The 27,394-nt window shown below is 46.6% G+C and overlaps 1 protein-coding gene across 1 annotated transcript in view; it reads left to right on the top strand.

Annotated features, from left to right (window-relative positions):
- The window catches only part of SCUBE1 (signal peptide, CUB domain and EGF like domain containing 1), a 244,095-nt gene that overhangs the window by 185,140 nt on the left and 31,561 nt on the right, over window positions 1-27,394 (top strand). Inside the window, exons 8-10 of the mRNA XM_027854371.1 lie at window positions 1,058-1,174; window positions 19,303-19,425; window positions 24,077-24,193. Of these exons, the coding sequence (XP_027710172.1) occupies window positions 1,058-1,174; window positions 19,303-19,425; window positions 24,077-24,193 (357 nt within the window). The remainder of the gene's footprint in view (window positions 1-1,057; window positions 1,175-19,302; window positions 19,426-24,076; window positions 24,194-27,394) is intronic.

Below are 27,394 nucleotides of genomic sequence, written 5' to 3'. Positions count from 1 at the left end.
ATTTCCAGGTAGAGGCAGATTTTCTGAGGCCACTGGCAGCTGCCTAACAGATAAACATGCTTGGAGCTTCCTGCAACAAAACAGAACAAAAGAGAAAAAACTAAAAATAAATCCCATTGGCATCCTCACCACTCTGCTCTACAGAGGATCAAAGAGGGAAAAGCCATCTATTTAGTCATAGTCTGTCTTTGATATGCCTGGGGAATGTACACACCTAATTAGCCATAATAGCACCATCCAGAGGAGAAGAGGAGGTGGGGAAAGGAGATGAAGGTCTTTTTGGGGGGGTTAGTAGCTCTCTCTCCCATAGGCCACCATGGGGAGGCTGGGCCACCCCTGGCCCGCAACCCCGGGCCAAATGGGTGCCCACATCGGCCACTCTCTTTGTGGCAAGCCCTGGGACATTTCAGTATCACAGCCCAGAATGGGTTCAGTGACCTCGATTACGCCCTCCCCCACCTACTTCCAGCTCCTTTCAATTTGCAGAAAAGCTTAAAGTGGACAAAACCCAGATGCCTTTTGCTTGTAGCTCAGTGAGAAAAGATCAGGCCTGTAGACTCTTGTCAAAGTGATGTATGGAGCTAATTTCCCATTAACTCTTTCATGGCTTCAAGTATTTTCCTTGCCCCCAAATTCCCTCCTGACCTCTCCTTGTTAGAAATCCAAAGCCACTGTTCCTGTTTCTGTACACTGTTCCTGGACTTTAGAAGAGTTTTGGGGAAGGCTATCTTGGCTCTGAACCTGTGCCGTAATAAGGAAAGGGTTTAGAAGTCTGACCTTTGGAGCAGATGCCCCCTAGGCTAAACTAGCAAGAACACTCATCTGTGTGGCCAGTTGGGTTTCCTGTCACCGAGGAAGCAGTTCAGCTGCTTTGGGACCTAGGCCTGAGGTCCTTAAGTCAAGCCTGGATGACCAGCCAGTTTTCAGGGATACACCAGAGAGGAGTCCTGGTGGGCCAGAGGCTCTTGGAGATCCCTTCTAAGGCTAAGACTCTGTGATTCTGAAACACCCAGCTCGGCATTGGCGACCGAATGTTCTCTTTGCTCTGCTTCCACAGAGACGTGTGCCGTCAACAATGGAGGTTGTGACCGCACCTGCAAGGATACAGCCACAGGCGTCCGCTGCAGCTGCCCTGTGGGGTTTGCCCTGCAGCCAGATGGGAAAACGTGCAAAGGTAAGCCACAGCCACTCAGGGATGGTCTTGGAATCCATTTTGGTTCCCTCATCTTCCAACCAAGGAAGTGGGGGGCAGGAGGAATTTCAAAATTTCAGTTAGAGAAACATGGAATTTGGGTGTCTGGTAGTCTGTGCAGTATTTCTATTGGAAATATAAATAAGGTTATTGAATCGTAACAGTGAAAGAAGGAAGGAAGCAGAAGGGCCAGTTGGTCAACAAGTATTTATTAAGTGGTCACTGAGTGCCAGGCAGTGGGCTAAATCCTGGAAATACAAATAGAAGCATAAATGCAGTCTTGCCCTCAAGGAAATTACACTCTAATGGGAAAGACACCACTTAGAAGGGGAGCAGAAGGGCTGGGGGTGGAATGGGAAAGGGGAGGGGAGGGGAAGGGGATGGCATTTGGTGCATGGTAGAGGAAGCTCTCGATGTGGAAATGCATCCACATCAGCAGCGCAGCCCGAAGAGGAATGGCGACATCCTGGGCCTGGGCCTCCTCCTGAAACTGGAGGTTCTGGGAGGAGTTGGCCAATCGGAGAGTGAGGCCTCAGGGAGACCGAGGGTACTCTCAATGTGAGAAGTAGGTCACGGGTGGAGTGAGCCTCCAGGATGAAGACGTTCTGATGGCCTGGCACTGCCAGAGAAAGTCCCCAAAAGATGAGTCAGTAGTGCAACCTAGAAAGGCCTGAAGACATCTCTGGTCTATGACGGTTTTAGCTGGTGAAGTAAGAAGGAAGATGGTCCAAGAATCAGTCTGAGTGGAGAAATAAAAGAATGGCGTGGTCTGGTATCCACGGAGCTGGAAAATGAGTGGGGAGGGATGGCTCTCGTTGCCTTCCAATTGGAGAAACAAGGAAATCAGGTGGTTGGGTTTTCATTGCTGTGGAGATGGTATATGTACCACTTCATTGGTGGAAAAAAGGAATAGGAGAGTCTCTGTTATTGTTGCAGCTGGAGCAATGTGAGAATCCATCAATCAACCAGCATTTATTAGGTATTGACCATGAGCCAGGCATGATGGGATACAAAGGACACACTCATAAGACAAACCCTGTTCTGTTCTCCTTATCCGTCACGCACTGCTGCTGGGGCTCAGGCTGTGCCGCTTCCCACAGGGCACGACACCCCTTTTCCCACCTCAGCCACCTGACCTCAATTCCTTCCTCTAGAAAGTGAAGGCCTGATGGTCCCTCAGCTCCCTCCTGGCCCTAAATGTCCCTCTCTTGCCCTCTGCCTGCAAGGAGCACAGGGTAAACAGAGGCCTGCTGTTATGAAGAGAGTAGGGCATGGAGCTAGAAGGCCCGAGTTCAAATGTGGACTCTGGCATTTATCAGCTACATTATGATGGCCAAGTCTGAGCCTCAGTTTCTCATATGCAAAAAGGAATGGTCAGATTGCATCACCTAAAAGGCAGTTATTAAGGACAATATAAACATGAGTCATTATTATGCAACAATAATGATAGTCATGTTCCTAAGTAGCTTCCAATATGGAACCAAATAATCTTTTTAACAGTTTTATTCATCTCTTGTTTTTCATCACCCACAGTTCCTAGCAAGATCATGGGATCACAGACCTAGAGGGAGCAGAGATCTTAAGAGGCCATCTAATCTAACCTCTCATTTGACAAATGAGGAAACTGAGGTTCAGAGAGGGTCAGTGATTTGCCCAGGCATCGCAGCTCAGAAGTGTTTCCAGAGGGAGAGAGGAGAGTGGCCTAGAGAAGGACAAAGAGACCAAGGATAGGGGAAGGAAGGGGGGCCTTAAAACACAGAACATCTGAATGGGGAAGCACTCAGACGATAGAATTTTGATCTAGAAAAGACCTAAGGACGTAGAATGGTAGAGGGCTGGTACCTTTGTTGTTGTTCAGTCATTTTTCAGATGTGCCTCACTCTCTGTGACCTCATTTGGGTTTTCTTGGCAGATACTGGAGTGGTTTGCCATTTCCTTCTCCAGCTCATTTTACAGATGAGGAAACTGAGGCAAACAGTGTTAAGTGACTTGCTCAGGTTCACACAGCTAGTCAGTGTCTGAGGCTGGATTTGAACACAGGTCTTTCTGACTCTAGGCTTGGCATTCTATCCACTGTGCCTAGCTGCCCTAAGGTAGGGACCTTAGAGATAACCTAATTCAGTTTCTAAACTTTCAGCCTGCAGCCATTGGCAGGATGTATTTATCACGGCGCAAATCTTTGATGGTCTTATTTCACAAACTCATTTCTCCTTCTCCTCTCTCTCTGTCTCTCTCTGTCTCTGTCTGTCTCCTATTTTCCTCCTCCCCACCTTCCTGTTCCCGTCCCCCCTTTACTCCTGAGTTGAGACTGAAGAGGGCAGAGCAGTCCTCACTAGAGAATTTAGGTATTTGACTTGTCTTTGGTAGAGTTTCAGTTATTAAACACTCAGAACACAACTCCCTCAATTTTTCCAAATTTTAATGCTGTTCTTGAGGATCTAACTGCTCTCCCACCGCCATAATGTTTTGCCTAACATCTTATTTTCACAGAACCTGCTAATAACATTAAGTAAGTAGGCGCCTGTAGAAGGACTTCTGGTTGCAAAACCCTTTCACACCCATCATCTTATTTGATCCTTACTCAGAGTAACCCATTGAAGTAGGTAGTACAATTATTATTGTCCCCACTTTACAGATGAGGAAGCCAAGGCTTCGTTTTGCTAACTTGCCCAAGATCACTCAGTGATGGAACTCATCAATCAGTCAACAAACCTTTATTGAGTGCTTACTATGTGCCAGGCACTGTGTGCTAAGCACTTGGAATACAAATAAAGGAAAAAACATGGTCCTTGCCCTCTGAGAGCTCATATTCCAAAGGAAGAGACAGCATACGTACGACTGTGTACACAGTTACTATAGACAGCATAGATGTGTGGGGATCTCAGATCGCAAATATGTGGGCACCAGAAGGAAGACAGTAAGACTGTGAGCTTGGGGGACTGGAAGGGTGGTGATGCCCTGCACAGGAATAGTAAAACTGGGAAGAGGGGAGGGTTTGGGGAGAAAGATAATGAGTTTTGTTTTGGACCTGTTGAGTCAAGATGTCTATGGGATATTATCCAACAGATTGTTAATAATGCAAGACTGGAGGACAGGAGAGGGGTTAGAACTGGACAAACAGAGCTGAGACCCATCTGCACATAGATGACTTTGAACACTTTGGACTGAAGACCAGGAACTCAGGATAGCCCAGGGCTCTTTCCCCAACTATGAGACTTATCCAAGGTCATACAGAGAGTGAATGAGATGGAAATTTGAAGATGATAAAGCCATTGCCAAGTGTAAAAGTCTCCTTGGATTCAGAGTAATAATCACTAAAGCACTGGAAAGCCTAGTCTTCTGAATTCAAATCCAGAGATATTTCTGAATCTCAAACGAAAAGTCATCAAAACCTCTCATTCTAAAAGTTCTACTCTTAGAGAGGACAGCTAGGTAGAACAGTGAAGAGGCCTGGAGTCAGAAAGACCTGAAATCAAATCCAGCCTCAGACACTGACTACCTGTGTGACCCTGGGCAAGTCACTTAGCTCTGTTTGCCTCAGTTTCCTCATCTGTAAAATGAGCTGGAGAAGGAAATGGCAAACCACTCCAGTATCTGCCAAGAAAATTCTAAATGGGGTCACAAAGAGTTGGACACAACTGAAACTACTAACCAACTCTTAGAGATGAAATCAGTGTTACAGAGCAAGGAGCTAGTGAGGTAAGGCTGGGGAGTATTTCCGAAGGGGAGAGATGACAGGTGTTTTGCAATGCGAAGGATGAAAAACTGAGTGCAAAGTATGTGAGCCAGACTGTTGGGGATTTGTTTTACCCATATCATTTGAGGGGAGCCAGAGGGAACTTTAGCATACTCCAAACAGGATTTGCCCTAAGCATTCCACCTTTATTGTTAAATGGGAATCTTGCTGCACAACCCTTTAATCCTGTAGTCTTTCTGTTCTTTGGGCAGAGTTTTTGATGTCCAAGGAGTGTTGTTTTCTGCTTAATTGGCCCTCTTGAGAATGATGAAAAGGTTGGAAATTGAGCTTTCCTTAACTAATCCCAAATGTCTGATTCGACCCCTGGTTTGGATCAGTGCCACTGACAAGAGGAGAGGAATTGCTGCAGCATGCTGGAAAGCGCACTGGGCAGCCAGGAGAGCTAGGCTCCAGCTGAAACCCAGATCCTCGCCATGTGACCTTGAGAAATCCCTTCCCTTTCGGGGCCTCACTTTCTGCCTCTGCAAAACTGAGGAGTGGCCTCGCTCCTTTGAGCTCTCTTCTGTTTCTACCCTTCTATACTCCACATCCAAAGTCTTGACCCGGCTCCGACGTTCTTTGTCTTAAGCCTCCTTCTAGCTACCACACTGTGCCTTAAATCCTACGGTTTCTTCAAGTTCTAACTATCCATGTTCTAGGATCTATTTCAATTCCCACATCTTGGATTCTAAGATTCTTCCCTGCTTCGACATTCCATGTTCTAAGGGCCCTCAGTGGCTTCCTTCAAGGCTCAGTGCACGCTCTCCATCTTAGGGGAAGGGCACTTGTCCTGATCCCCGTCATTCTCAGGCTTTCTCCTTCCTCCTCAAATTAGCATGTCGATGTCGAAATGCACATCCACAGGTGGATGCTTCTCTGATTACAGAAGTCCTGGTGGGCAGGGACCTTTCTTGGCTTGGCATCCTCATCACCTAGCCTAGTGTTTTGCCCAAGAGAGGCACTTAGACTCAGACTGGATCCAATTAGTCGGCAAGTTCTGCCAATTCTACCTCCCTGGCACCCATACCCTCTAGACCAGGCATTCTTCACCTCAATTCAGATCACTCGAGGAGCCTCCGAACCCTCCAATCTGGACCATGCAGAGTGGCTGAAGCGATGCTCCCAAAGGATGCACGTATCTAACCAGGGCACTCTCCTGCTCAAGAAGCTTCAGTCCCTCTTGTCTCTAGGGCCAAATACAAAGTCCTTTGTTGGGTATTTCGAGCCCTTTCTAAGACAGTGCTCACCTCTTACCAGCCAGTTCACCCACTTCCCTTTTATGTACTCTCCAATCCAGACAATCCCACAGATGACATTCCATCTCTGTGCATTGGCACAAATTCTCCCCCATACCTGGAAGACACTTTCTCCTCACCTCTGCCTCTTAGAATCCCTGTGGCGCTTCAAAGCTCAGCCCAAGAGCTCCCTCCTTCACATGAGCCTTCCTGACCCTCTCCCAAGTCCTCTGTACCCTGTATTCTTTGTATATAGAGGCTGTCCCAAAAGTCTTGGTGCCATTTTAAGTCTTAATAAGCTTAAAACTGCACCAGGTCTTTTGGGACATTCTGTATTTTGTATCTATGCCTATGTTTATGCCTTGTTTTTCCCCCAAAAGAATGTAAGTTACTTAAGGGAGAGCCATTTCATTTGTGTCTTTATACCCCCAGCTTGATAACTACAGTAGATGCTTAATATATGCTTGCTGATTGGGTGAAGAGGGTATTGCCATAATTTCAGTGAGAGATGATGAGGGCTTGAACTGAAATGGTAGGGCTATGAAGGTGGGGATAGACAGTAGATATGTGGAGGTAGGACTGATCCTTGGCAATGGACTGGATGTTGGGGCCCTTGGGAGAGGGAGGAAGGCAGGAAAGGACCCAAAACAACTCTGGATGATCCCTGGGAATGTAGTGATGCTCTTCGAAGAAAAAGAGAAAGCAAGAAGAGGGTCAGGAGGAGAGGGGAGGATACCGAGCTCTGATTTGGACATGCTGAATTTGGGGTCTCAGTAGGCCATCCAGGAGCAAATATCCTGTAGGCAAAGGGAGAGTCAGGACTGAATCTTAGGGAAGAGATTCAAACTGGATAGAGGTTTGGGGGTCTTAGGCATAAAGGAGGTAATTGAGTCTATTGGAGTTGATGAGATCACTAAGAGAAAGCACAGAGAGAAAAAAAAAGAAGACGGCCTAAGACAGCTTTAGAAGGACAGATCTTGTTAATATGACCTCTAACGTATGTATCTCCTGGTCTTGCATTTCATTTGCTATTAACTGGATAAATGAATGTGTGTATGTGTAACCCACCTCCAGATAAAAAGTTTAGGCCAATCCTAGCTAACCTTCTCCTTGTTAGGAACAGAGAACATTCCCAAATCACAAAAAGTTGCTTTGCTCTTTTCCTAAAATGTTTTCATTTCATCTTGAGTTTATCACACACATACGTGTTCGTGTCTGCACAGAACTCCACTCAAGTCTTAGGACTTCTTGTAGCATTCAGGGGTGGGGAACTTGCAGCCTCGAGGCCACATAAAAGGATTTGTTCTGTGAAGTTTGGATTCAGTTAAAGGGCCACACTTGAGGACCTTTTATTCTCCCACATTAGAGCTTTCCTCCCAAGGCCTCCGAGCAGGTCGCTGCCTTTCACTCCTCCTCTCCAGTCATCCTTTCTTAGCGTCTCCAGTAGACCCCAGGTCTGCACTGTTCCATGCTGGCCCCGCCTCCCAAGGCTTCCATACACGCCTCCCATTGACTCTGGTTGTCCCGAGTCTCACACTCCCATCGATCCTCCGCTGAGCACCTTCCCAACTTGCCCAGGGCCTTTCTCTACTTTCTAAAAGGAGTGCAGCACGTGGACCATTTCTTAGTTATTCAGGGCAAATTCAAGATTGCCCCTTTGAGGGTTCTCTTAGACCAGCAGTAATTGAAACATGCTTGGGCATGGATAAAAGGAAACAGAACCCAACCCAACCAGCATTATGCTCCTGTAATGGTCTGTGCTGAATATACCCAGTGCTGGAGATACAAAGATGAAACAACCACCATCACCACACAGTCCCTACCCTCAAGGACTTCATATTCTACTGGCGGGATCAGACACATAAGCAGACAAGTCTATACTCATTCATCCAAAGAGGACAAAAAGGTTAAACTGAATATCAACTTTTTTTCCAAATGAGCATAACTTTTGTTGAATCTTTCCACTTTTTAACATTTATCTCCAAATAGAGTCATTCTTATTGAATGAGACTGTCTGTCAAGGAGCTGTGTTGGTGGTAGATGCCACCAACTACTTTCTTTTATTTGTCACTCACAGAGCCTGGCACACACCATGCCTCTAAGTCATGTTGACGACTGAAGCTGTCCCCACGTGGATGCCTCTGTGCAGCTCTCTAGAGTGGCGGCTTGCCCAACACGGGCCAAGGACAATGTCTGTTCTTGGCTGATGCAACACGATGGCTCGCCTACACTCTAGAATCCACAATATTTTAAGAACAGACCCCAGACTCGGAAGCTAAGCTCCATTCCCCGACCACCAGCAGATAGAGGCAATGCAGCAGAGCAGAAAGAGTCAGGGCCTGGAATCAGTTGGACTTTGAAGTCCACCTCTGGACTCCAATTAGCTCTGTAAGCTCTTGTGAGCTTTAACTCCCTCTGTACAACGAGGCTCATAATTCTAGCAGTCTCAAGCTCAAAGGGCTGTTGGGAGGCTCCAGTAAGGTCAGGTAAAGTGCTTTGCAAACTTTTAAATGTTACATTAAAGCCCACTATGGTTATTATTTCAGGCAGGTCACTGACAGTGGCAGAGGGATAGTTTTCTGCTCCATGCGGATAGTTCATGGCCCTTTTCAAAATGACTTTTGTTAGCTACCAGTGGGGAAATTCCTATTCCTCCCCTACCCATCCCTACAGTAAAGAGCAAATAGGACCAACATATTGGGGGTGACGAGACAGTGGGGGGTGGGGTGGGAGGGAGGGGTTGTGGTTTTTTTTTTACCCCAATGACTATGTCCTCTTCAAACGAACAATTAATTGCTCAGACCTTTAGGGGACTTTGTTTTGGAAACTGTCTTCAGATGGTGGTTCATTTCATTCTGTTCAATCCCGGGAACATTTATTAAACATGTACTCATGGCTGGGAGAGCTACAAAAATGAAAAAGTCTCTCATCTCTAGGAGATCACAGTTTGATGGGGGATAGGGCAAATGCAGAGATTAAGTATCATGAAGGTAGAATGGACTAGGGCAAAGAAGAGACCCAGACAAGGTACCCCAGGGAAATCTGAGGAGGGAGAAGTTTGGAAGGTTGGAAAAGCCTTCGTGGAGAAGGGGACACCTGAACAGAATCCCGAAGGAGAAAAGGGATTTCCATGGGTAGAGATGAAGTGGAAGTGGAGACCAGGTATGGGAATGGTCCCTGGGAATGGACAGAAGCTGGAGATGATAGAACAAGACTGAGGAACAAACAATGATCCCATTTCACTAGTTTATGGTGTTCTGGAAAGAGAGCACCATGAAATAAGGCTGGAAATGTCAACAAGATCCAGAATATGGAGGGCTTTGAATGACAAGTTTGGGGAATCCCAATACTGGGAACAAATCTACATCCTGGAGGAATGGATTTGATTTTGGGAAATAGTCAAAAGGCACAGGGATCCAAGTTTGGGGAATAAGCTGGACGAGCACATGGATATGTTTGTTTAAAAATCAGCTGCACTGCTGCATCACGCCTAATGCAAAAAGTTCCCATTTCCAAAGATTTAAGGTTTACAAAGCGTTTGTCTCCTAACAGCCCTCTCTGTAAGGTTGGCATTATAATGTCAGCTTTACAGATAAGGAAACAGGCTCAGAGAAGCCACCAGCTAGCAAGTGCCTGAGCCAGGAAGCGAATGCAGCTTTCTTCTCCGCATCTGTCACCTTCCCCTGCAGCAGGCTGCCATCGAGTCAGAAGGCAGGAGACAGCAAGAAGAGCACTCTGCCCGCCACCCCCTTGCCCTCCCTGCCCCCACCTCGGTGCCTCCTGCCTTCCAAACATCGACATTGTCTTAACTGCCCTGCCCGGTAAGAGCACTGCTTCACCTTCTGCCGCCGGGCTAAGCCCGAACCCTGCTCCATTTGGGTTCTGGGAACTGGCTGGAGTTTACGCAAACATACTTCAGTGGGGCTGTCTCATTGCCATGGCTACCCAGTCAGCCACAGCCGGGATTCTCCAGTACTGAGAAATGATGGCTCTGCATAGGCTTCCAGACAGATGGGGATGATGGGAAGATTTTGGTGTCCTGGGGACTTCCAGAAGCACTGGGGGATCCCAGGTGAAGCGCACAGCCCCCAGAGATTCGCTGGACTGTTGACCCAATCCCAGGGCTCACTTATCTGCGGGAATCAGACCATGAATCTCCTGCCTTTGTAACTGGACTTGGCAAGAAGTCCAGTTTCTGACTGATTAGCAATGATCTTACCAGGCAAGAAATTTGTGGAATTCTCATAAAGCAGAAGACCTGGAGGAGAGGTTGAGGAAAAGGAGAGAGAATTTGAATATAGCCTGGCCCCCTCCTCCCTTTCCATCTTCTTACACCTTAGTCCCCAACACGTATTCTTCTACCCAGTGACACTGGCCCCGGGCTATGCCACAAACAAGACCCTCCATCCTGCTGCTCCTGGCACTTTCTCTGGTTGTGTGGGGATGTCACCAAGCTTAGCTCTTTTTAATGCTCTTTTTGAAGACAGTCTTCATGCCCTGCAGCTTCTGAACAGCCCAACAGCCTTGGCCACTTCTATTTCCTGATGCCAAACCAATTTTGGTATAGTGGAAAGAGCTGTGACTCTGAAGGCAAAGGTCTTGGATTCAAATCCGTATCAGATGCATGCTGCCTGGGTGACCCTAAGTGAATCACTTTGCCTCCTTGTGCCTCAGTTTCCTCTTCTATTAAAAAAGGAGGTAAGCCCCTTGAAGGTCCAAATTAGTGACCCTATGATCCATCCTCTTACACAGCCAACTTTGCATTGAATTCTGTATACACCCTAACTGCCTTCTTGTCGGGAATTCCCCTCCTGCTTCAATCTCTGAACCACAAGCTGCACGCATCGTCATCAGCAGGGTCCGTCTGCTTGTCCTCATCATGACGACTGCAAGTCAGACATCAGAATGTGCCATAAAACCGTGCTTTTTGTCATTTGGGCAGAAGATGACACAGATTGTTCCAGCCTCTTTATCCCCTCCTCTGCCAACCTGTGCGCAGTCCTCCCACTTAGCTCCAATGCCTCTGTGTTTTCCCATCATTTACAGTGAAACAATCGAGGCTTCCATTCCACCAGAAGCATGTTAATTAAGTCCCTGAGCAAGGATCAAGCATGACAGGTATTAAGCGTTGCTGGTGTTTGCAGATTGTCTACAAAATGCGGGATCCTTCAGCCCCTGCGCCCCCTTGCTGGTGCTCTACTGTGATCACCACAGAAGTGAAAGGTGACATCCGCTCACGATGACCATTCAGGGTTAAGTATTTTTATCTGTTTCATGGATTTCCATGACCAAGGAATGCACTGCTTAGGGACATGTCATTTAGTGGGGAGCCCTTCCATACTTGGCTGGAATGATTGTCAACAGTTTGCCCCAGGCCTGCACTCAAGGCCTCTCGAGCCTGGCAGGGACTGCCAGAACTTTCAAAATGTCAGGGTCAGTCACTGCCAGGATAAGATGTAGGATCAGAAGAGGATTATGTGGGACAGAGAGAGAAGAGGAGAAGAGCTGGGGGTGGGGGAGAGAGTCAGAGGGAGAGAAAGAGGGAGAGGGAGAAGAGAGAGACAAGAGAGGACAAAAGAGAGACAGAGACAGAAACAGAGAGACAAAGACAGAGAGAGTAGCTGAAGTTGTAAGAATAGATGAGTTTTCCAAAGAAATGTAGAGAAAAGGGGGCAGCTAGGTGGCACAATGGATACAGCACCAGTCCTAGATTCAGGAGGACCTGAGTTCAAATCCAGACTCAGACACTTAACTAGTTGTGTGACCTGGGCAAGTCACTTAACCTCAATTGCCTCGCCAAAAAAAAAAAAAAAGGAAAGAAATGTAGAGAAAAATATGCTACTCATTAAGAATATCCACAATTTATAGCCAAGAATTTTCATAGAAAATTAGCCCAAATCCTAGAGTTTGAGGTTTGTCTATTTTTTGTTTGTAACTAATAGAAGTAAATTTCAGGAAAAAAAAATAGAGATTTTTGACTATGGTAGCTATGAATTCTTTCCTTCCTCAATTTCATCTCTGGCTTCCTTCGTTCCTTCAAGCCTCAATGAAAATCCCACTTTGGGCAGGAAGCCTTTCTCGGTCTTGCCAGTGCATTTACCTGTGCCTGTCTCCTATCTATCCTGCAGACATCTTGTTTTTAGGCTGTTTTTTGCACGTTGTCCCCCTTGTTAGACTTCAAGCTCCCAGAGGGCAGGGACTGTTTTTGACTCTCCTTGTATCCTCAGCTTTTAGAGCTCTGCCTGGCACAAAATGGCACTTAAATCTTTGCTGACTTAGTAACTGTGAAAGATGAGCCGGAGAGGGGAAAATCAGAATACCAGAGACAGATCCCCCTGCTGTGGCCTGCATGGGGCTAGATCCTCCTGGAGGGGAGATCCAAAGGAAGAAGACAGAATTATAGCCTCAGAGCTGGGAGGGCCCTCAGAGGTCATCAAGCCCAACCTGAACAAGAATCTTCCCTACACCCTGTCCTTTGAGTGGTCAGCCCTGCGATGGCAAACTGAAGCTGCAGATCGCGAAAACCTCTTTCGAGTGAACTTGTCGGCTGATCGCAGCCCTCCCGGCCTGTGCGTGGCTGGGGGCTCTTCCCTCATCAGGACCACGAAGGGCTGAGCTAAGTCGGTCTCAGAGGTCTTTTCCAGCCCTTGATCCTGAGGCAAGATCCTTCCCTGCTCGACTCCTGTGACCCCACTTCAGAATTCACAGTCCCTCCTACCACTTTTTGGATCAGCTCCACAGTTCCAGCCTAGTAAGATCTTGGGGGACCCCAGTCCAGCTGTCCAGTGCATCGGGTATCCCTCCCAGATGAACTGTTATCTCCTGAGCGGTTACACGGGCTGAAGGCGCTGCACAGCCAAGATTTTGGACAAGGTTGAGACCTGGTCAGAAGGGAGGGATCTGATGCGGCTTCAGATAAGCTGGCTGCCCGTGCGAAGTATGACTACTCCAGAATGGTCCAGAGTAGGTTTCAATCCTGCCAAACGAGAGGAGCATTAGTCAGATTAGTTCTGGGAGCCAACTCAAAGGAATTGGGCAGGGCAGTCACGCTGGCCGTTCCACTATTTCACCCAACTTTCAGATGAGTTTGGCAGGTAAGAATGGAGTGAATGAATCCTCTAATCTCTTGTCTCTAAGGTCCCCTGGATATCACACAGCTTTGCTAGGCATTCCTGGAGCAGACCTAGGCTCAGGCAGGTGGAGGCAGGTCCTTACAGTGTCCTTCTCTGACTTATCCTTCTTCTTTTATCTTTGCAATTTCCCAATTAAGCCTGAGTCACAGATGCTAATCTGCCACACCTGGATTTGCAGGGAACAAATTTCCTAGGACACCCATCAATAGCACCTGAGAACCTACCAGTCACCTTATAAAACCAACTGGGCTTTTCGTTATTATTCTGTGATATTTCAGTATATCAACAATCTCATTGGTGTGAGCAAGCCTTCTTGGAATTCAGATCAAAACCTCTCTATGTCTTCTTGGCCTGTGTGATTTGCCCATGTGTCTTTCCATTAATTCCCTATAAAAAGTCTACCCAATGCTCTGGAGACCTTCCTCTTGAAGGTCTTAATATTTATTCTCTCAATGTTTCACTGGTACTAGGAAGCCTTGGTCTGTCCATCTGTTGTCATCCTTCACTCCTACAACAGGAAAGAGTTTCTGCCTTTTCTGGTTCTTGACAATGAGGCAGCATGGCTGAGTGATGAGACAGCCCGAGGGACTTGGAGTTGTGAAGATCTAGGTTCATGGCCACTTCTGCTACTTGTTACTATATATAAATAATTATCTGCATGTCAGTTATTATTAATATAAATGTCTTTTATGCTATTTCTCAAGTGCAAATCGTTAATATTTCTAAGGATAATCATAACAAAACTCAAAATGGTTTAGTGGTAGCAGCAGCAGCAGAAACCATCATGATGATAAGAGTAGTAAAAAGTATAGAAGGATAAAGAATTTCCCAATGACTCAGGAAGGCTGGATTCCATATGTGTGTGTGTGTGTGTGTGTGTGTGAGAGAGAGAGAGATGAGAAATTATCTCACTCAACCCTCTAATTTTTTTAAAATGGTCATTGAAATCTTTGCTTTTTCTATCACCTTCATTTCCAAAGATAGCCCCCTCCCCCATAACCACCCTTTGTAACAAAGACTAAAATGAGAAAGGGAACAAAGCAGCCTAGCACACCAAGTGACATCTATGGAAGATTTCATGCCTATGTTCCCTCCACTTCTGCAAAGGGAGAAGAGGACATACCTTGTCTCAACTCCTCCCCAGGACCAATCTTGGTCATTAGAATAAACACCACACTCCCTTTTGGTTTCTCGTTCTTTCCACCGCCATTGCTGCAATCATTGTCTGTGCTGTTCCCCTGATTCTCTTTCCTTCCCTGGCTTTTCTGGATCCCTTAAATTAATTCTTTCTTACATCCAATACATCCACGTTCCACAATTGGCACAGCCATTCTCAATCAGTGAACATTTGCTTTGCTTCCCATTATTTTCCACCATAAAAGGCACAAGGATTTTGGTACATGTGGGATTTTTATTTGTCTCTGAACTCCTTGGAGTCTGTGCCTAGCAGTAGGACCTCTGCATCAAATATGGACATTTTAGGCAGTTTCTAACGTCAAAATTGCTTTCCAGAAGGTTACAGCAAATCACAGCTCCATCAACAATGTTTTAGTGTGCCTATCTGTCCGTAGCCCCTCCAACATCGTAATTTTCCCTCATTTGGCATGTTTGCCAGTTTGCCCAGTAACTCTGAGGTAAAACCCAAGAGTTGCTTTCATATGTGTTTCTCCTATTATTAGTGATTTGGAGCAATCTTTTCTACGGTTGTTAGTGGTTTGTAATTCTTTTGAGAGCTGTTTGTTCATGTCCTTGACCTCTTGTCCATTGGAAAATACTCTTGACTTTATATACGTATTAATTCCCTAAAGACCTTGGTTATCAGACTTTCATGGGATATTTGATGCAAAGATTTCCTTCTCCCAATTGCTACCTCCCCTTCTTATCCTAGCTGCATTGAAGAGGAAGGATGTTGACTTGTGAGTGATTTAGTGGCTATAGAGATAGGATATTATTTGGAATGAGAGAGTAAATGAATGAGTAGGTGAATGAATGGATGAAATGCATTTATTAAGCACTTACTCTGTGTCAGGCATTGTACTGACAGGGTGCTAGTTGACATACAGGGAGCATTTGGCGTGACTAGCTAAGTGGCCGACAGGGTTAATGCTCGAGTCTAGGAAGCCTGAGATAAGGGTGCTCAGTGTTGGTCTTAGGTTTCAGAACCACCAATATCAGACCAGAAAGGGGTCTTAGAGACCATCTCATGCAACCCTCTCATTTAACAAATGGGGTAACTGAAACTCCAAGTGGTAGAGGTGTTTTGCCCAGGGTCACCCAGTTCATGAGGGTTCCAGTAGAAGAGCTTTTCTACGTTCGTGGCCAGGAATCCTTTCCACTACACCCCAGTGACTACTTCCCTTGGGAGGGGGAAGCTTTTCACAGGAGTCTCTCTGGGCTCAGGGTTGAGTCTTAGGCTATTCCATTACCCCCACATAGTGTGCACCAAGACTGAAAGGGCAGGAGGAAGGAAGACTCCACCAGACAAGGACTGCATGGAGAAGAAAGGATTTGGGAGGACATGCTTACTGTCTTCAGTGATTGGAAGGGCTCTCTTCCGGGAGAGGGACTGGATTTAATCTGTCTGATCTCAGATTACAGAATTAAGAGCAATGGAAGAAAGTTTCAGAGTGGCAGGTGTTGGCTAAATTTAAGGAATAACTTCCTTAAGTTAAGGAAGTTGTTAAGTTAAGAGCTGTACAAAGGTAGAATGAGATGTCCCAGGAGACAACTGAGGAATGCTGTAGAGGTGATCCTTGCTCAAAGATGGACTCAACATAGTGACCTCTGAGGTCCCTTACAACTGTGAGACTATAACAAACGACCTCCTTCATGGCTCTGATTTGGGACAGTCCTGGGCACAGAGAGCCCTCAGTTATACACAAAGGTTGGAGAATCAGCAGTAACAAGAGAACTAGATGTGGAGTCCTAAGCTTTGGGGGCTAGTACCAGGTCTATTATTATACATATGACTCTGGTCAAATCACCAGGGAACTCTGGGCCTTAGTTTCCTCCCCTGTAAAATGAAAGGCTCGGACTAGATAATAACCCCTGAGGTTCCTTCCTTCCGGCTCTGAAATCCTATGGTTAAATCATGCAAATGGAAACTGGGGCACCTCCCTTTCCCCCTTACCTTCCCTCCTCCTTTTCTTCCAAGAAGAATGATTTGTTATTTTACATGCCTCCTACAGAACAATATTTATAGCCATGGAAAGAAAAATAGTTGGGAAAGGTGGGGAGAGGATGGAATTTATGCAAACCAATTGTAGCCTGAGAAGGCTGGGGGCCGAGTGTTTTCCTGTGAAATGCCCCATTCTCTGTCTTCTCCACTGAGGGAAATCATTTTCCTCCTCCGTCAGTGCTGCCACGGCCAATGGAAAGAAACAGAGGAAGGTGGTTCAGGCCTCTGGGTTGTTCCAAATGTTTTCACAGCTAGTGGTTGCATCCTGTACATTTCAGAAGGTCCGAGTTTCAGAAGGAAGTCCCAGCACAGACATCCTACAGTGTTTGGCTGAGAAGACCTTGTTGACTAAAGAGCAGAACCAAAAGTCTAACAAACATAACAGGAAAGACAGCGTTAACAACACTTTATGGTTCTAAATCGCTCCAATGTCATCTTACTGCACCGTCCCAACCATCCTGTAAAACAAGTGACTCTGGGACTGTTATTTCTGCTCTACAAATGAGAGGATAGAGGTTCAGAGACTCAAAGGGTGAGAAGGCACCTCTTAGGTCCTCTGGCCCAAATTGTACTTGAACAGAAACCCCCTTCTTCAAAATCCTCAACCAGAGGCAGTGTGGCTGCTGGCTAGGGTGCGGAGGCTGAGAGCCCGGAAAATCTGGGTTTAAAGCCTACCGCCAGCACTCATGAGTCGTGTCACTCTGGGCAGTTACCCAGGTGAGAGGTGAGGAGGGACTGCCTAAAGCAGAGGAGGGGAGGAAGGGGAGAGATGTGGCGTCAGAACACGATTCAGGTCAAAGTCAGAGGAGCGGGGGAGTGGGGAGGGAGACATTGGATGGGGATTCGCTGGACAGAAGAGCAAGATGTGAGAAATGACTCTTCCCAAGTGTCTACTGTATGCAGAGCACTGTGGATGACACAGTCCCTTACCTTAGAGTTCAAAGGCTAGTTCAGTGCACTAACCCTAATTCTGAGTTATAATTCACAGTATGAGTACACTAAAACATGCAAAGTGCCAGTCGCAGGGAAGAGGTCATTAATGACCTGGTGATGGAGGTGATGGAGAAGGCCTCCTGGAGAAGTGCCTTTGATTTGGACTTTAAAAGATGAATAGGAATTCAGCAGGTGAAGCCTTCCTTAAACATAGTGATCGATCTGTGTGTGTGTGTGTGTGTGTGTGTGCGTGTGTGTATGTGTGTGTTCTCTCTCTGTCTCTATCTCAGCCTCTGTCTCTCTGTGTCTGTCTGTCTCTCTCTCTTCCTTCCCTCCCTCCCTCCCTTTTTATCCTCCCTAACTCTTCCTCTCTCTCTCCTTTCCCCCCCTTACTCCCCCTCTAGCTCTTATTTTCTATCCCATTTGTTTGGTCCCTATTATAAGATCCTCCCTTACTCTCTTTGCCAGGACGTCTCTTTTCTCCCTACATTGTAAGCTTCTTGAGGGCAGGAATCATTTTAGACTCCTCATATGTCTACATCACAGTGCCTTGAGCATAAATGCTAAATGAGACTGGATTTGAGACATGACACAGAGCTTCTCGTGTCTAAGGGGTCAGCGGGCAGCCACAAAAGCCGAAGGTTCTCCTGGGCTGCTTTCTGCATTGGGACTGAAGTCACAAAGCTGGTGTCACAAATTGGATTGCAACTTGGGTGTCCTGGCTCCAGGACCAACACTGATCCACCACACCACTTCTGATCTTGTCGCTCTCTGGAGATATTTGACACAGAGGCTAATTTAACTAACTTCATGAGGTAGTATAGGCTGAATATATACTGTGCACATACTTCTCATTCAATGACAATTTGATGAATAAATTAAGAAATACATTTGTATCTAAACTGCTCCTATAGTGTCCGGATTCCTCAACCTCCAATGCAAGAACACCTAAAAGAACAGAAAAAGGCTCAGAAGGTATTATCAAGGACAAAGTGTCGCTGACTTTCCGAGAGCTGGAAAATCCAGGCTATGCTTTCAGCTTTGCCACGTCCTGGCTGAGTGGCTGCAGCCAGATCATGTCCACTCTCTGACCCTCAGTCTTTTGCTCTGTATAATCAGGGTTTGGATGAGATGGTCTCTCCAGTTCTTCCCAGCTTTGACACTCTGTGATTCTGACTGACTCCCCTCCAACAAACACAAAGACAGACCCCAGAAACAAGGAGGCCAAGCTAACACCCACAGAAAGGGAGTGGCCATAGGATAGAGAGGGGCTAACTTCCATTCAGAGAACACATCTGCAGCCTTGGCTCTCATAGTAAGGCTCAGAGGAGACTCTCCTAGAAAGCTGGGAAAGCACTGAGTGCCAATGTGATGAGAAAGGTCGGCCCCCATCACCATTTCCTTCTGGTACTTCAGAAGACCAACTGGAACTGTGCCATGTTTCCTGGAGCTGCCAAGGGGTAGCAAAGTGTGGGGCTCCTGTAAACATCTGCCGCTTCTAGTATTAGGCAGCAGTTCCCTACCCCCTGGTCCCACTGGTTCCACTGTTAGGTGGAAGAGCTGAGCCCAGACCCCAGGTCTCTGGAATCTCAGGCCAATGGGCCTCATTCAGCGAAGCGCACCTCTAACTCCGGGGCCCGCAATCCCTTCTTCCCAAGTCGCTGTGCATTCTGGAGAAAGCAGAGAGGGCAGCAAAGCGTGAGTTCTAGTCTGCCCCACTGGGACGCAACTCTATCATCTGTGAAATGAAGGACTTATACTCGATGATCCTGGTGACTAGAATGCGAGGCTGGGGGGCTGGTGCTGACCTCCGGGTGGGGAAGGGGGAGGGGGAGGCACATTTCACGTGTGTCTGGTTTTTCTGTGAACTCACTTTTCCTCTTTGCTCCCTGTAGACATTGACGAGTGCTTGGTGAACAGTGGAGGCTGTGACCATTTCTGTAGGAACACGGTGGGCAGCTTTGAATGCAGCTGCCAGAAAGGCTATAAGCTTCTAACAGATGAACGAACCTGTCAAGGTAATTCTTTCTAAAACCTTCCTTCTGTCCAGCTGTGGTGGTGACTTACACGCTCCCCTGTGCCAGACAGTAGTGAAGAGGGAGAACGGAGTCAGGTGACGCTGTTGGGGCAGGGCTCTGCCTGGTAATGAATCGAACAGAGGAGACCTCAGAGGCCATAAGATTTAGAACAGGCTGGGACCTTAGAGACCGCCTAATCTAACCCCTTACTTCAGAGGACAAAACTGAGACCAAGAGAAAGGAAAGGACTTGCCCAAGGTCACAAATGGAGTGAACGGCAGACCCAGACTCAAACGGAGGCTTCCTGAGTCCAGGCCACAGCGTTGCAGCTCCTTCTCCCAACCGGCTTGGGACCTTGCAACAGCCTCCTAAGAGAGCCGGGGTCATGGATGGCAGCCTGGTGGGGGAGAGTCTTTGGGTTTGCAGCATTTCTATCGCTTCCTGCCTCTGTGACCCGGGGTCAGTCTCTGCCCCTCTCAGCTGAGAGAGCTGGACAAGGCAAGGCACTGTCACAGATTCCTTCCAGATTTCAGTCCTGAGAACACGACCCAGGACAAGAAGCTGACGGCGAGAGCAGCGATGGGAGTGCTGGGTGTTGTAGCACCCGATTCACAGGGTGTTTGGGGCAAGAACCAGAACAGACTGGATGTAGAAAGCTCTTGGCAAACCTTGAAGCGCGGCAGATGTGTCTGCTCTTAGTGTGGTTCCTGATCCAATTTTCTTATGGTAGTGAGTGCAAGATTATCCTGAGAAGTCTTTGTCACTTGGCTCTATGGTAATTGAGTGGTTCATAGTGTAGGGTCTCTCTTTGCTACCTGAAGGTCTGAAGTTTGCCATGAGACCCTCATTTACTCTCACGGCCCCAGGAATAATAACTCAGAGCCCCGGATACTTTACAAAGCTCTTTTCATAGCATGGCCCATTTGGTTCTTACAAAAATATTGGGAAGAGGAAGACATGAAGTGCACAAAGTCATAGCACCCTACAGGCAAAAGGACGGGGCTGAAGGGGGCGGGGCCGGGAATCTGGTCCAAGCTGTACTTGAGTTTGAATTTCTCCCCCCACATCTCTGCTTGCAGACCTCCAGGCTAAACACTTCCTATTTCTCCAATTATTTTCTCACCTGGAGGCCTGCTTAAGGCCTGGCCCATCCTGGCTAGCCTTCCCTGGTGGCCGTCCACTTTATCCATGACCTTCCTAAATTATAACCCCTACTTAGGAGGGGGTATGTTGTCAGGCTTGTTACAGAATATGTTCTTTTTCAAGTACATCTTGCACTAGATGGCTCCTAAGGACACTTACATCACTGACATTCCAGGACTCTGGGAAGACTCTCATGCTCTAGAAACCATCAGCTTCATGTTTTACATTATCCTGAGGCTTTTGATTTACCTTTATTTTCCTTTTGTCCTTTGGAAAAATCCAACCTTGATCTCTGCCGCTGTTTCCTGGTGTCTGACTCTCCTCCTCTTTAACATGAAGGGGTTAACACAAAGCCTCAATCAGCTCAAGATCCTTCCAGCCTCTGGCATTGATGGCTCAATAGCACCACCTAGTGGCAGCACATGCAGGCCGCCTCATGAGGATGGCTTTTTTCTCAAATCAATCCCTAGACATTGTTCTCAGGACTACCTTTGGATTTTCATGGAATCAAAGTCATTTAGAGCCAACGGGACTTGGAAACACCATCTGGTCCAACCCCTTCTTTTTGCCGTTGGGGAAACAGAGGCCCAGAGATAGAGTGTCAGAACCCACATCACGCTGGCACTTTTTCCACGGTGGCCTTAAAAACTAATGACATTTGGCATCGTACAAGGAAAGCGTTCTTCCGCTGGCCACCCAGGCAAACCCTGGGTAAGGTGCCTCTCCTCAAGGATTTTCAATTTTCTCCACAGATGGAGAAATAGAGAGATAGACAGACAGATGAATAGATAGATGATAGAGGCTTATCTATATGATATATATAACCATAGATATAATTTATTTAGATTTCAGCAAAACTTTTGATCAAATACATTATTCTATTCTTGTGGAGAAGATGAAGAGGTATGGACCAGATCAGATGTGTCAAACATCCACAGCCTACAACACTCCAGAGTGTGGCTCAACCCAGATTAAATTGGAAAATACATAACAAACTGGGAACTTAATTAAACTGGGAAATACTTAACAAAATAAATAAAAATACAATAAAACCTAGGTAATTTTATATTTTACAACTAAACCAATATTCACCTGTCACAGGGATCCTTATATGCGGATCGGTGGCCCCAGACCACAATGAATTAGAGGGCAATACAATCAGATGGATTCAGAGCTGGTGGGGTGACCAGAATCAAAAACCAGCTGTCAATGATTTGATGTCTATGTGGCAGGAGGTGTCCAGAGGGGGGCCCCAGGGATTAACCCCGGGCTGCTGTTTGACATTTTTATGAACGACTTAGATATATATATATATAGGTGGCATGCTCGTCAGACTGGCAAATGAGGGGGTGGGGTGAGGGCTAGGAGGGGGTAAGCTAACACACTAGATGGCAGTTAGGATCTTGACAGGCTACTAGGAAGGGCTCCCCAAGCAATAGCCTCAGGGCCAAATCCAGTCTTATTTATTGACTCGAGCTAAGACTGGTTTTTACATTTTTACACTTAGGTAAAAAAAAAAAATCAGCTTTGCAGAGAAGGAGGCCTGGATAGACATCAGTAGTTCTGAAAAAGATCTGGGGGTTTCAGTGGCCAGCAAGAGCTCAATATGAATTAGCAGTAGGCTGTGGCTGGCATAAAAGGTAATAGAATCTTGGGCTACATTAAGAGCAGAACTTCCAGCAAAACGGAGGCAATATTCCCACTGAGCTCTGCCCTTGTCAGTCCTCATCTCTAGTATATTTTTCAGCTCTGGGTGCGAAGGCTTACAAATGACGTTGAAAAGTTACAGTGTCCAGAAGAAGGCTATCATGATGGTGAAGACTCTTTGAAAATCTGTTGAAAGACCTAAGCGTAATTAGCCTGGGGAAGAGAAGACTGGGGCGGGGGTGATCTGAAACTATCTTCAAGTTTCTGAAGAGCTGTCACCTGGAGTTGGCATTGGATTTGTTTTCTCTGGCCCCAGGGCAGAATCGTGAGCAATGGGGAGAAATGGCAAAGAGGAAACCTTAGGTGGGAGATCAGTAAAAATCTTTAGAAGAATGAGAGCTGTCCAATGGTAGAATTGCTTGCCTCCAGGGGGTGGATCACCCTCCTGGAAGGTCTTTAAGTAGAGGCTGGACCATTTGTCAGGTGTATCGGAGCAGGGATCCCTTTAGTGCATGAACTAAAATCGATGGGCCCCTTCCAACTCTCTAATTCTTTAAGTGCGCAAGGGTCTCTTACACTTCCAAATCTATGACTCTGTATATCACAGTATATGATTCTGTATATCATAAGGAATCTGAAACCTGGACAGTCCCAAGTCCAAATGTGGACAAGTAGCCCGATTTTACAATCTGCACTGCCACCTAGTGGCTGAACTCCTGAACATCCGGCCCAACTCTGGTTAATTCAACACACTTAGGTGTCTACTATGTGCAAGTCAGTGTGATGGAGATACAGGTGGCTGTGAAGGGTAGGAAGTAAGAAGGCTAATTTCAGCTGGATAGAAGATTTTTCCAATAACAGATGCTCAGCAATGGAGTGCATTGTCCAAGAATCTCTCTGTCATTGGAATTCTTCAAGCAGGGTTTAGATGGCATATTGTTGGCTGGTCACTCTCACAACTCCACTTAATTGTCCGTGCAGCTGCCAAAGGGATTTCCATAAAGTGCAAATCTGGCCATTCATCCCCCACCCGATAAACTTCAGTGGCTCCTTATTACCTCTGGGATCAAATAGAAGCCCTCCTGTATGGCATTTAAAACTCTTCACGGCCAGACCCTTCCTACATTTCCTATCTCCTTACACGCTTCCCCCTCTGCAAATTGCAGTCTTGCCCTATTGGTCTCATACACAACCCCCCATCTCCTGTCACCATGACTTTGCACTCACCATCCCTCATGCCTGGAAGACTCTCCTTCTTCCTTTCTACCTCTTGAAATCCCTCGTTTCCTTAAAAACTCCACTTCAGCCCCACCATGAAGTTTTCCCTGATCCTCCCAGTCACTAATGCGCCACCCCAATTACCCTGTATTCATTTTGTACATGTTCTGTATACACTTATATATGTATATGATTTCTCACCGGTTCAAATGTGAGCTCCATGAGGGCAGGAATTTTTTCACTTTTGTACTTGTATCCTCAGAACTTAGCACAGTGGCTGGCATACAGTAGGTGTTTAATAAATGCCTGTTGATTGATGGCTTATTAACTATGAGAGGATTCCTGCTCAGGTACAAGTTAGACCAGGTAGCCTCAAGTCCCATCCTACTCTGAGACTCAATGAGAATAAGTATCTAAGAAGTTGTCCTATGGAGGAGGACTAGACCAGTGGAGAAATGTTAGAAGGAAGCACATTGCAGCTCAATAAAAGAGAACTGTCCGGCATGCCTCATCACCGGGGGTCTTCAAGCAAAGACCGGAAGAGAAGGCACTTCTTCAGGTAGGGGTCTGCCCTCTAACCGACTCTGAGATGATGACTCCAAAGTCCTCACCAGTCCTTTCTCCCTTCCCTTCCCCCACACAGACATAGACGAGTGCTCCTTCGAGAGGACCTGCGACCACACCTGCATCAACTCCCCTGGCAGCTTTGAGTGCCTGTGTCACCGAGGCTACACTCTGTACGGCCTGACCCACTGTGGAGGTTTGTAGTCGCTCCTTCTTTAGCAAGGGGTGGGGGGTGGGGAGAGGGGGCTGGTCCTTCTGGAAGCAGGCTAGGCAACTGGGCGACCAGCAGTGGCTTCAAGGGGTAAAGAAATTAAGCAGCAATTAAATAACATCAGAGAACACATTTTAAAAATTAGAAGTTAAATTAATATTGGGCAAGCCGCTCCCTGTCTCTGGGCCTGAGTCTCTTTATCTGTTAAATGAAGAGATTATACTAAACAATCCCTAAATGACTTTCCAGCTCCAATATCGTTGGTCCTAAAGCCCTTTCGAGCTCTGAGGTTCCATGTTCTACATTCTGGTCCCCTTTTCATTCGAACAATTCACAGTTCCATTTCAATGCATCCTTCATGGTAATGCCAGTCAAGGTATTGAGGGAATGGGGCAAGAGGGGTAGGGAAGACTGGTGAGGTAGGGCCAGACCCCAAAGTAGATGGACAAGTTGATTTGAAAGGCTCCAGGGAAGTTTCCTGGATCCAAAACAACTCCCTCACTGGCCAACAACCAGTCCTGAAAATCCACCATTAGAGCTTCATATTTTGGGTTAAGAAATCTACCTACTGTTGATATACAAATCCATTAAGTCATTGACAGAGGCCTTAGTAAGGTCTCTGTGATAGGAATCACTTCAGACAGCTAGATGACTTTTGGTTGAGACAGTGACAGTCTCAAAGCACACATGGTAGAGAATATAGACCCGAGGGCAAGGGAAAGGAAGGGAGGGAAAAGGCAGGCAATAATAACAACAACGATAATAATAATAGCTCTCCTTTAAATAGCACTTCAAGATTCACAAAGTGCTTTCCTCCTAACAAGCCTATAAAGTAGGTCAAGCAAATATTTTAGTTCCCATTTTATGGATGAGGAAGCTGAGACCCACAAGGGTTAAACAATCTTCTCGTGGTCACACAGTGCCTAAAGAAGCCAAGAGTCAAATCCAGATCCCTTGGCTCGTGTCTAGAACCCTCTTGACTACGTAAAGCCAGCCCTGAGTCAGGTTTGCTTGTTTGTTTGGGGAGGGGCACGGAGTCCACCCGAACCTAATCTGAATTATCTGATACCTTTACCCCCTGCCCATCACACCTCTCCTGATCAGTGCTTTCACTGCCCCCTACTCATCCTTCTGGGAGCCTGTTCCAGTCATGAGAAGCCCAGGGGGTCTCCTTGCACCCACTGCTCCCTTAGGTCAGGACAAACTGAGGAAGACCTCCAGGATCTCTTCTTCCTGGGCCCTCTTGGCTCTGTCATTATCTGTTATGTCCATGTCTCTATTAACCTATCCAAGCAAGGGCTCCTGGGCACTGAAGTGAAAAACTGGCCAGTGGCCAAACCCCGGCTCCCTTAGCCTCCGAGGATAGATCATCTCCTACTCCTAGATCTAACTGGATTTCTAGGAAAGAGGCAAACCCACGAGCTCTAAGCCTTCCTAGGGACTTTGGCCAGAGCTACAGCCTCTGACCACATAATGAACAAGGGACATGAAAAAAAAAATAAACCCACGAAAGGATAAGGACATAGGTCAAAGCTGTCCTTAGAGAATAGCAACAGAGGTTTGGGCCTCAATGTGACACAGGGGAGAGGTGTGAGGAGAGGGCTAAATGAAGAAAGCCATGGCAAGAGGAAGGGGAAGGAGGCAAAGGGATTCCAACCAGCAGGTACCAAAAGAAGATCTGATCATCCTTTGCACATATGGTCTGCTCAGAAATCCTCAACCCTCACCAAAGCAACTCCCGCTCAGTGTGTCCAGCACCAGAGAGGTGACAATCCTACCACTGTGTGCTTAGCACAGTCCCAGGCACATACTAGTGTTGCATAAATGTTTCTTGGCTGACCGGCTTTGCCCTGTCAGATCACATGTGGAATGTTGTGTCTACATCTGAGAAAGGCATTTTAAGAAAGGCATTTTAAGAAAGGCATAGGAAAGCTGGAGACCATCCTGACAAGCGTGACCAGGACAGTGAGTGAGATTAGAGACCAAGCCATGTGAGTCCAGATGAAGGAAATGGGACTCTTTAGACTTGGAAGAGAAGGCCTACGTAAGGAGCGAGGCTAGATGTCGCCAGTCATCTGAACTACACGTTGTCTTTGGAGGGATGGCAGAGCAGCAGGGGTGCAGAGCAGGGATGCAGAGGGCCAGACAGAATCCTGATATAACAGAGAGAGCTGCCCCAAAGAGAAATAGTCTGTCAGTTCTCCATCACCGGAGGTCTTCAGACAGAAGCGGCTGGCCTCTGGTCAGTAAGTTGTAGAGTGAAATCCTATTCAGATATGAGTGAAATGAGACAGTTGCTTTCAACTATGAAATCCTGTGATTCTGTGGCTTTCAATCCAACGTTCTTTCCCCCGCAGCCCTCACTCCCAAGTGTTGGAAAAGAATTTACAGATCATCCAAGTCCTATCCTCTTCCTTTTATAGAAGGGGAAACTGAAGCACAAGAAGACAAGCTTGAAGAGACTGAGTTCTTAGTTGAGAGCTGAGACTTGCAGTCAATCTCCAGGATCCAATCAATCATTCCACCTTTCATGATGGCTCCAACATGGGAGGAGTGAATACGGGCTTGTTCACTCAAACGCTAATTTACTCTAACTAGGGGCATTTCTCTTAAACCTTGAAAGGGGTAGTTTTAGTGTGACCCTGGGCAAGTCACTTAACCCCAACTGCCTAAAAATAAAAAATAAAAAAGGAGTAATTTTAAGTCCAAAAAAGAGAAGAATTACGCTACAGACTAAAGCCAGGGGTGTGGCCTTGAGGCTATGTGTGGCCCTCTAGGTCCTGAATTCAGTCAAGGGACCGAACTTGAGGACCTAGAAGGCCACACGTGGCCTCAATGCTGCAGGTTGCCCACCCCTGAAGTATAATTTAAAAATATAAAGCCATAATGGGCTTGAACCAAGTCATCATTATAATAGAATATTATAGCAGCACGTAGCTGCTACGTGTGTCTGTGTGTGGCTATCATCTGGGGGATTTTGTGACTGTATAGGTTATCAGAGTGATTTTGTGTGCCTAGAGGTATTTATGAATGGGTCTGTTCCATTCGCTTCAAGAATTACTAAATGCCTGGTATACAAGGTACTATACTCAGCCTAAGTGTACAAATGAAATAATCCTGGCCTTCAAAAACCTTCCAGTCCATGGGGTGGGAGTATGAGAATAATGTGCACTCAGGTCAGGGAAT

The sequence above is a fragment of the Vombatus ursinus genome, unplaced genomic scaffold (genome assembly GCF_900497805.2).
Source record: "Vombatus ursinus unplaced genomic scaffold, bare-nosed wombat genome assembly UNPS02010394.1, whole genome shotgun sequence".
Classification (NCBI taxonomy): domain Eukaryota; kingdom Metazoa; phylum Chordata; class Mammalia; order Diprotodontia; family Vombatidae; genus Vombatus; species Vombatus ursinus.
The sequence above is the reverse complement of the archived record's forward strand: the minus strand, read 5'-3'. Positions and strand labels throughout refer to the sequence as shown.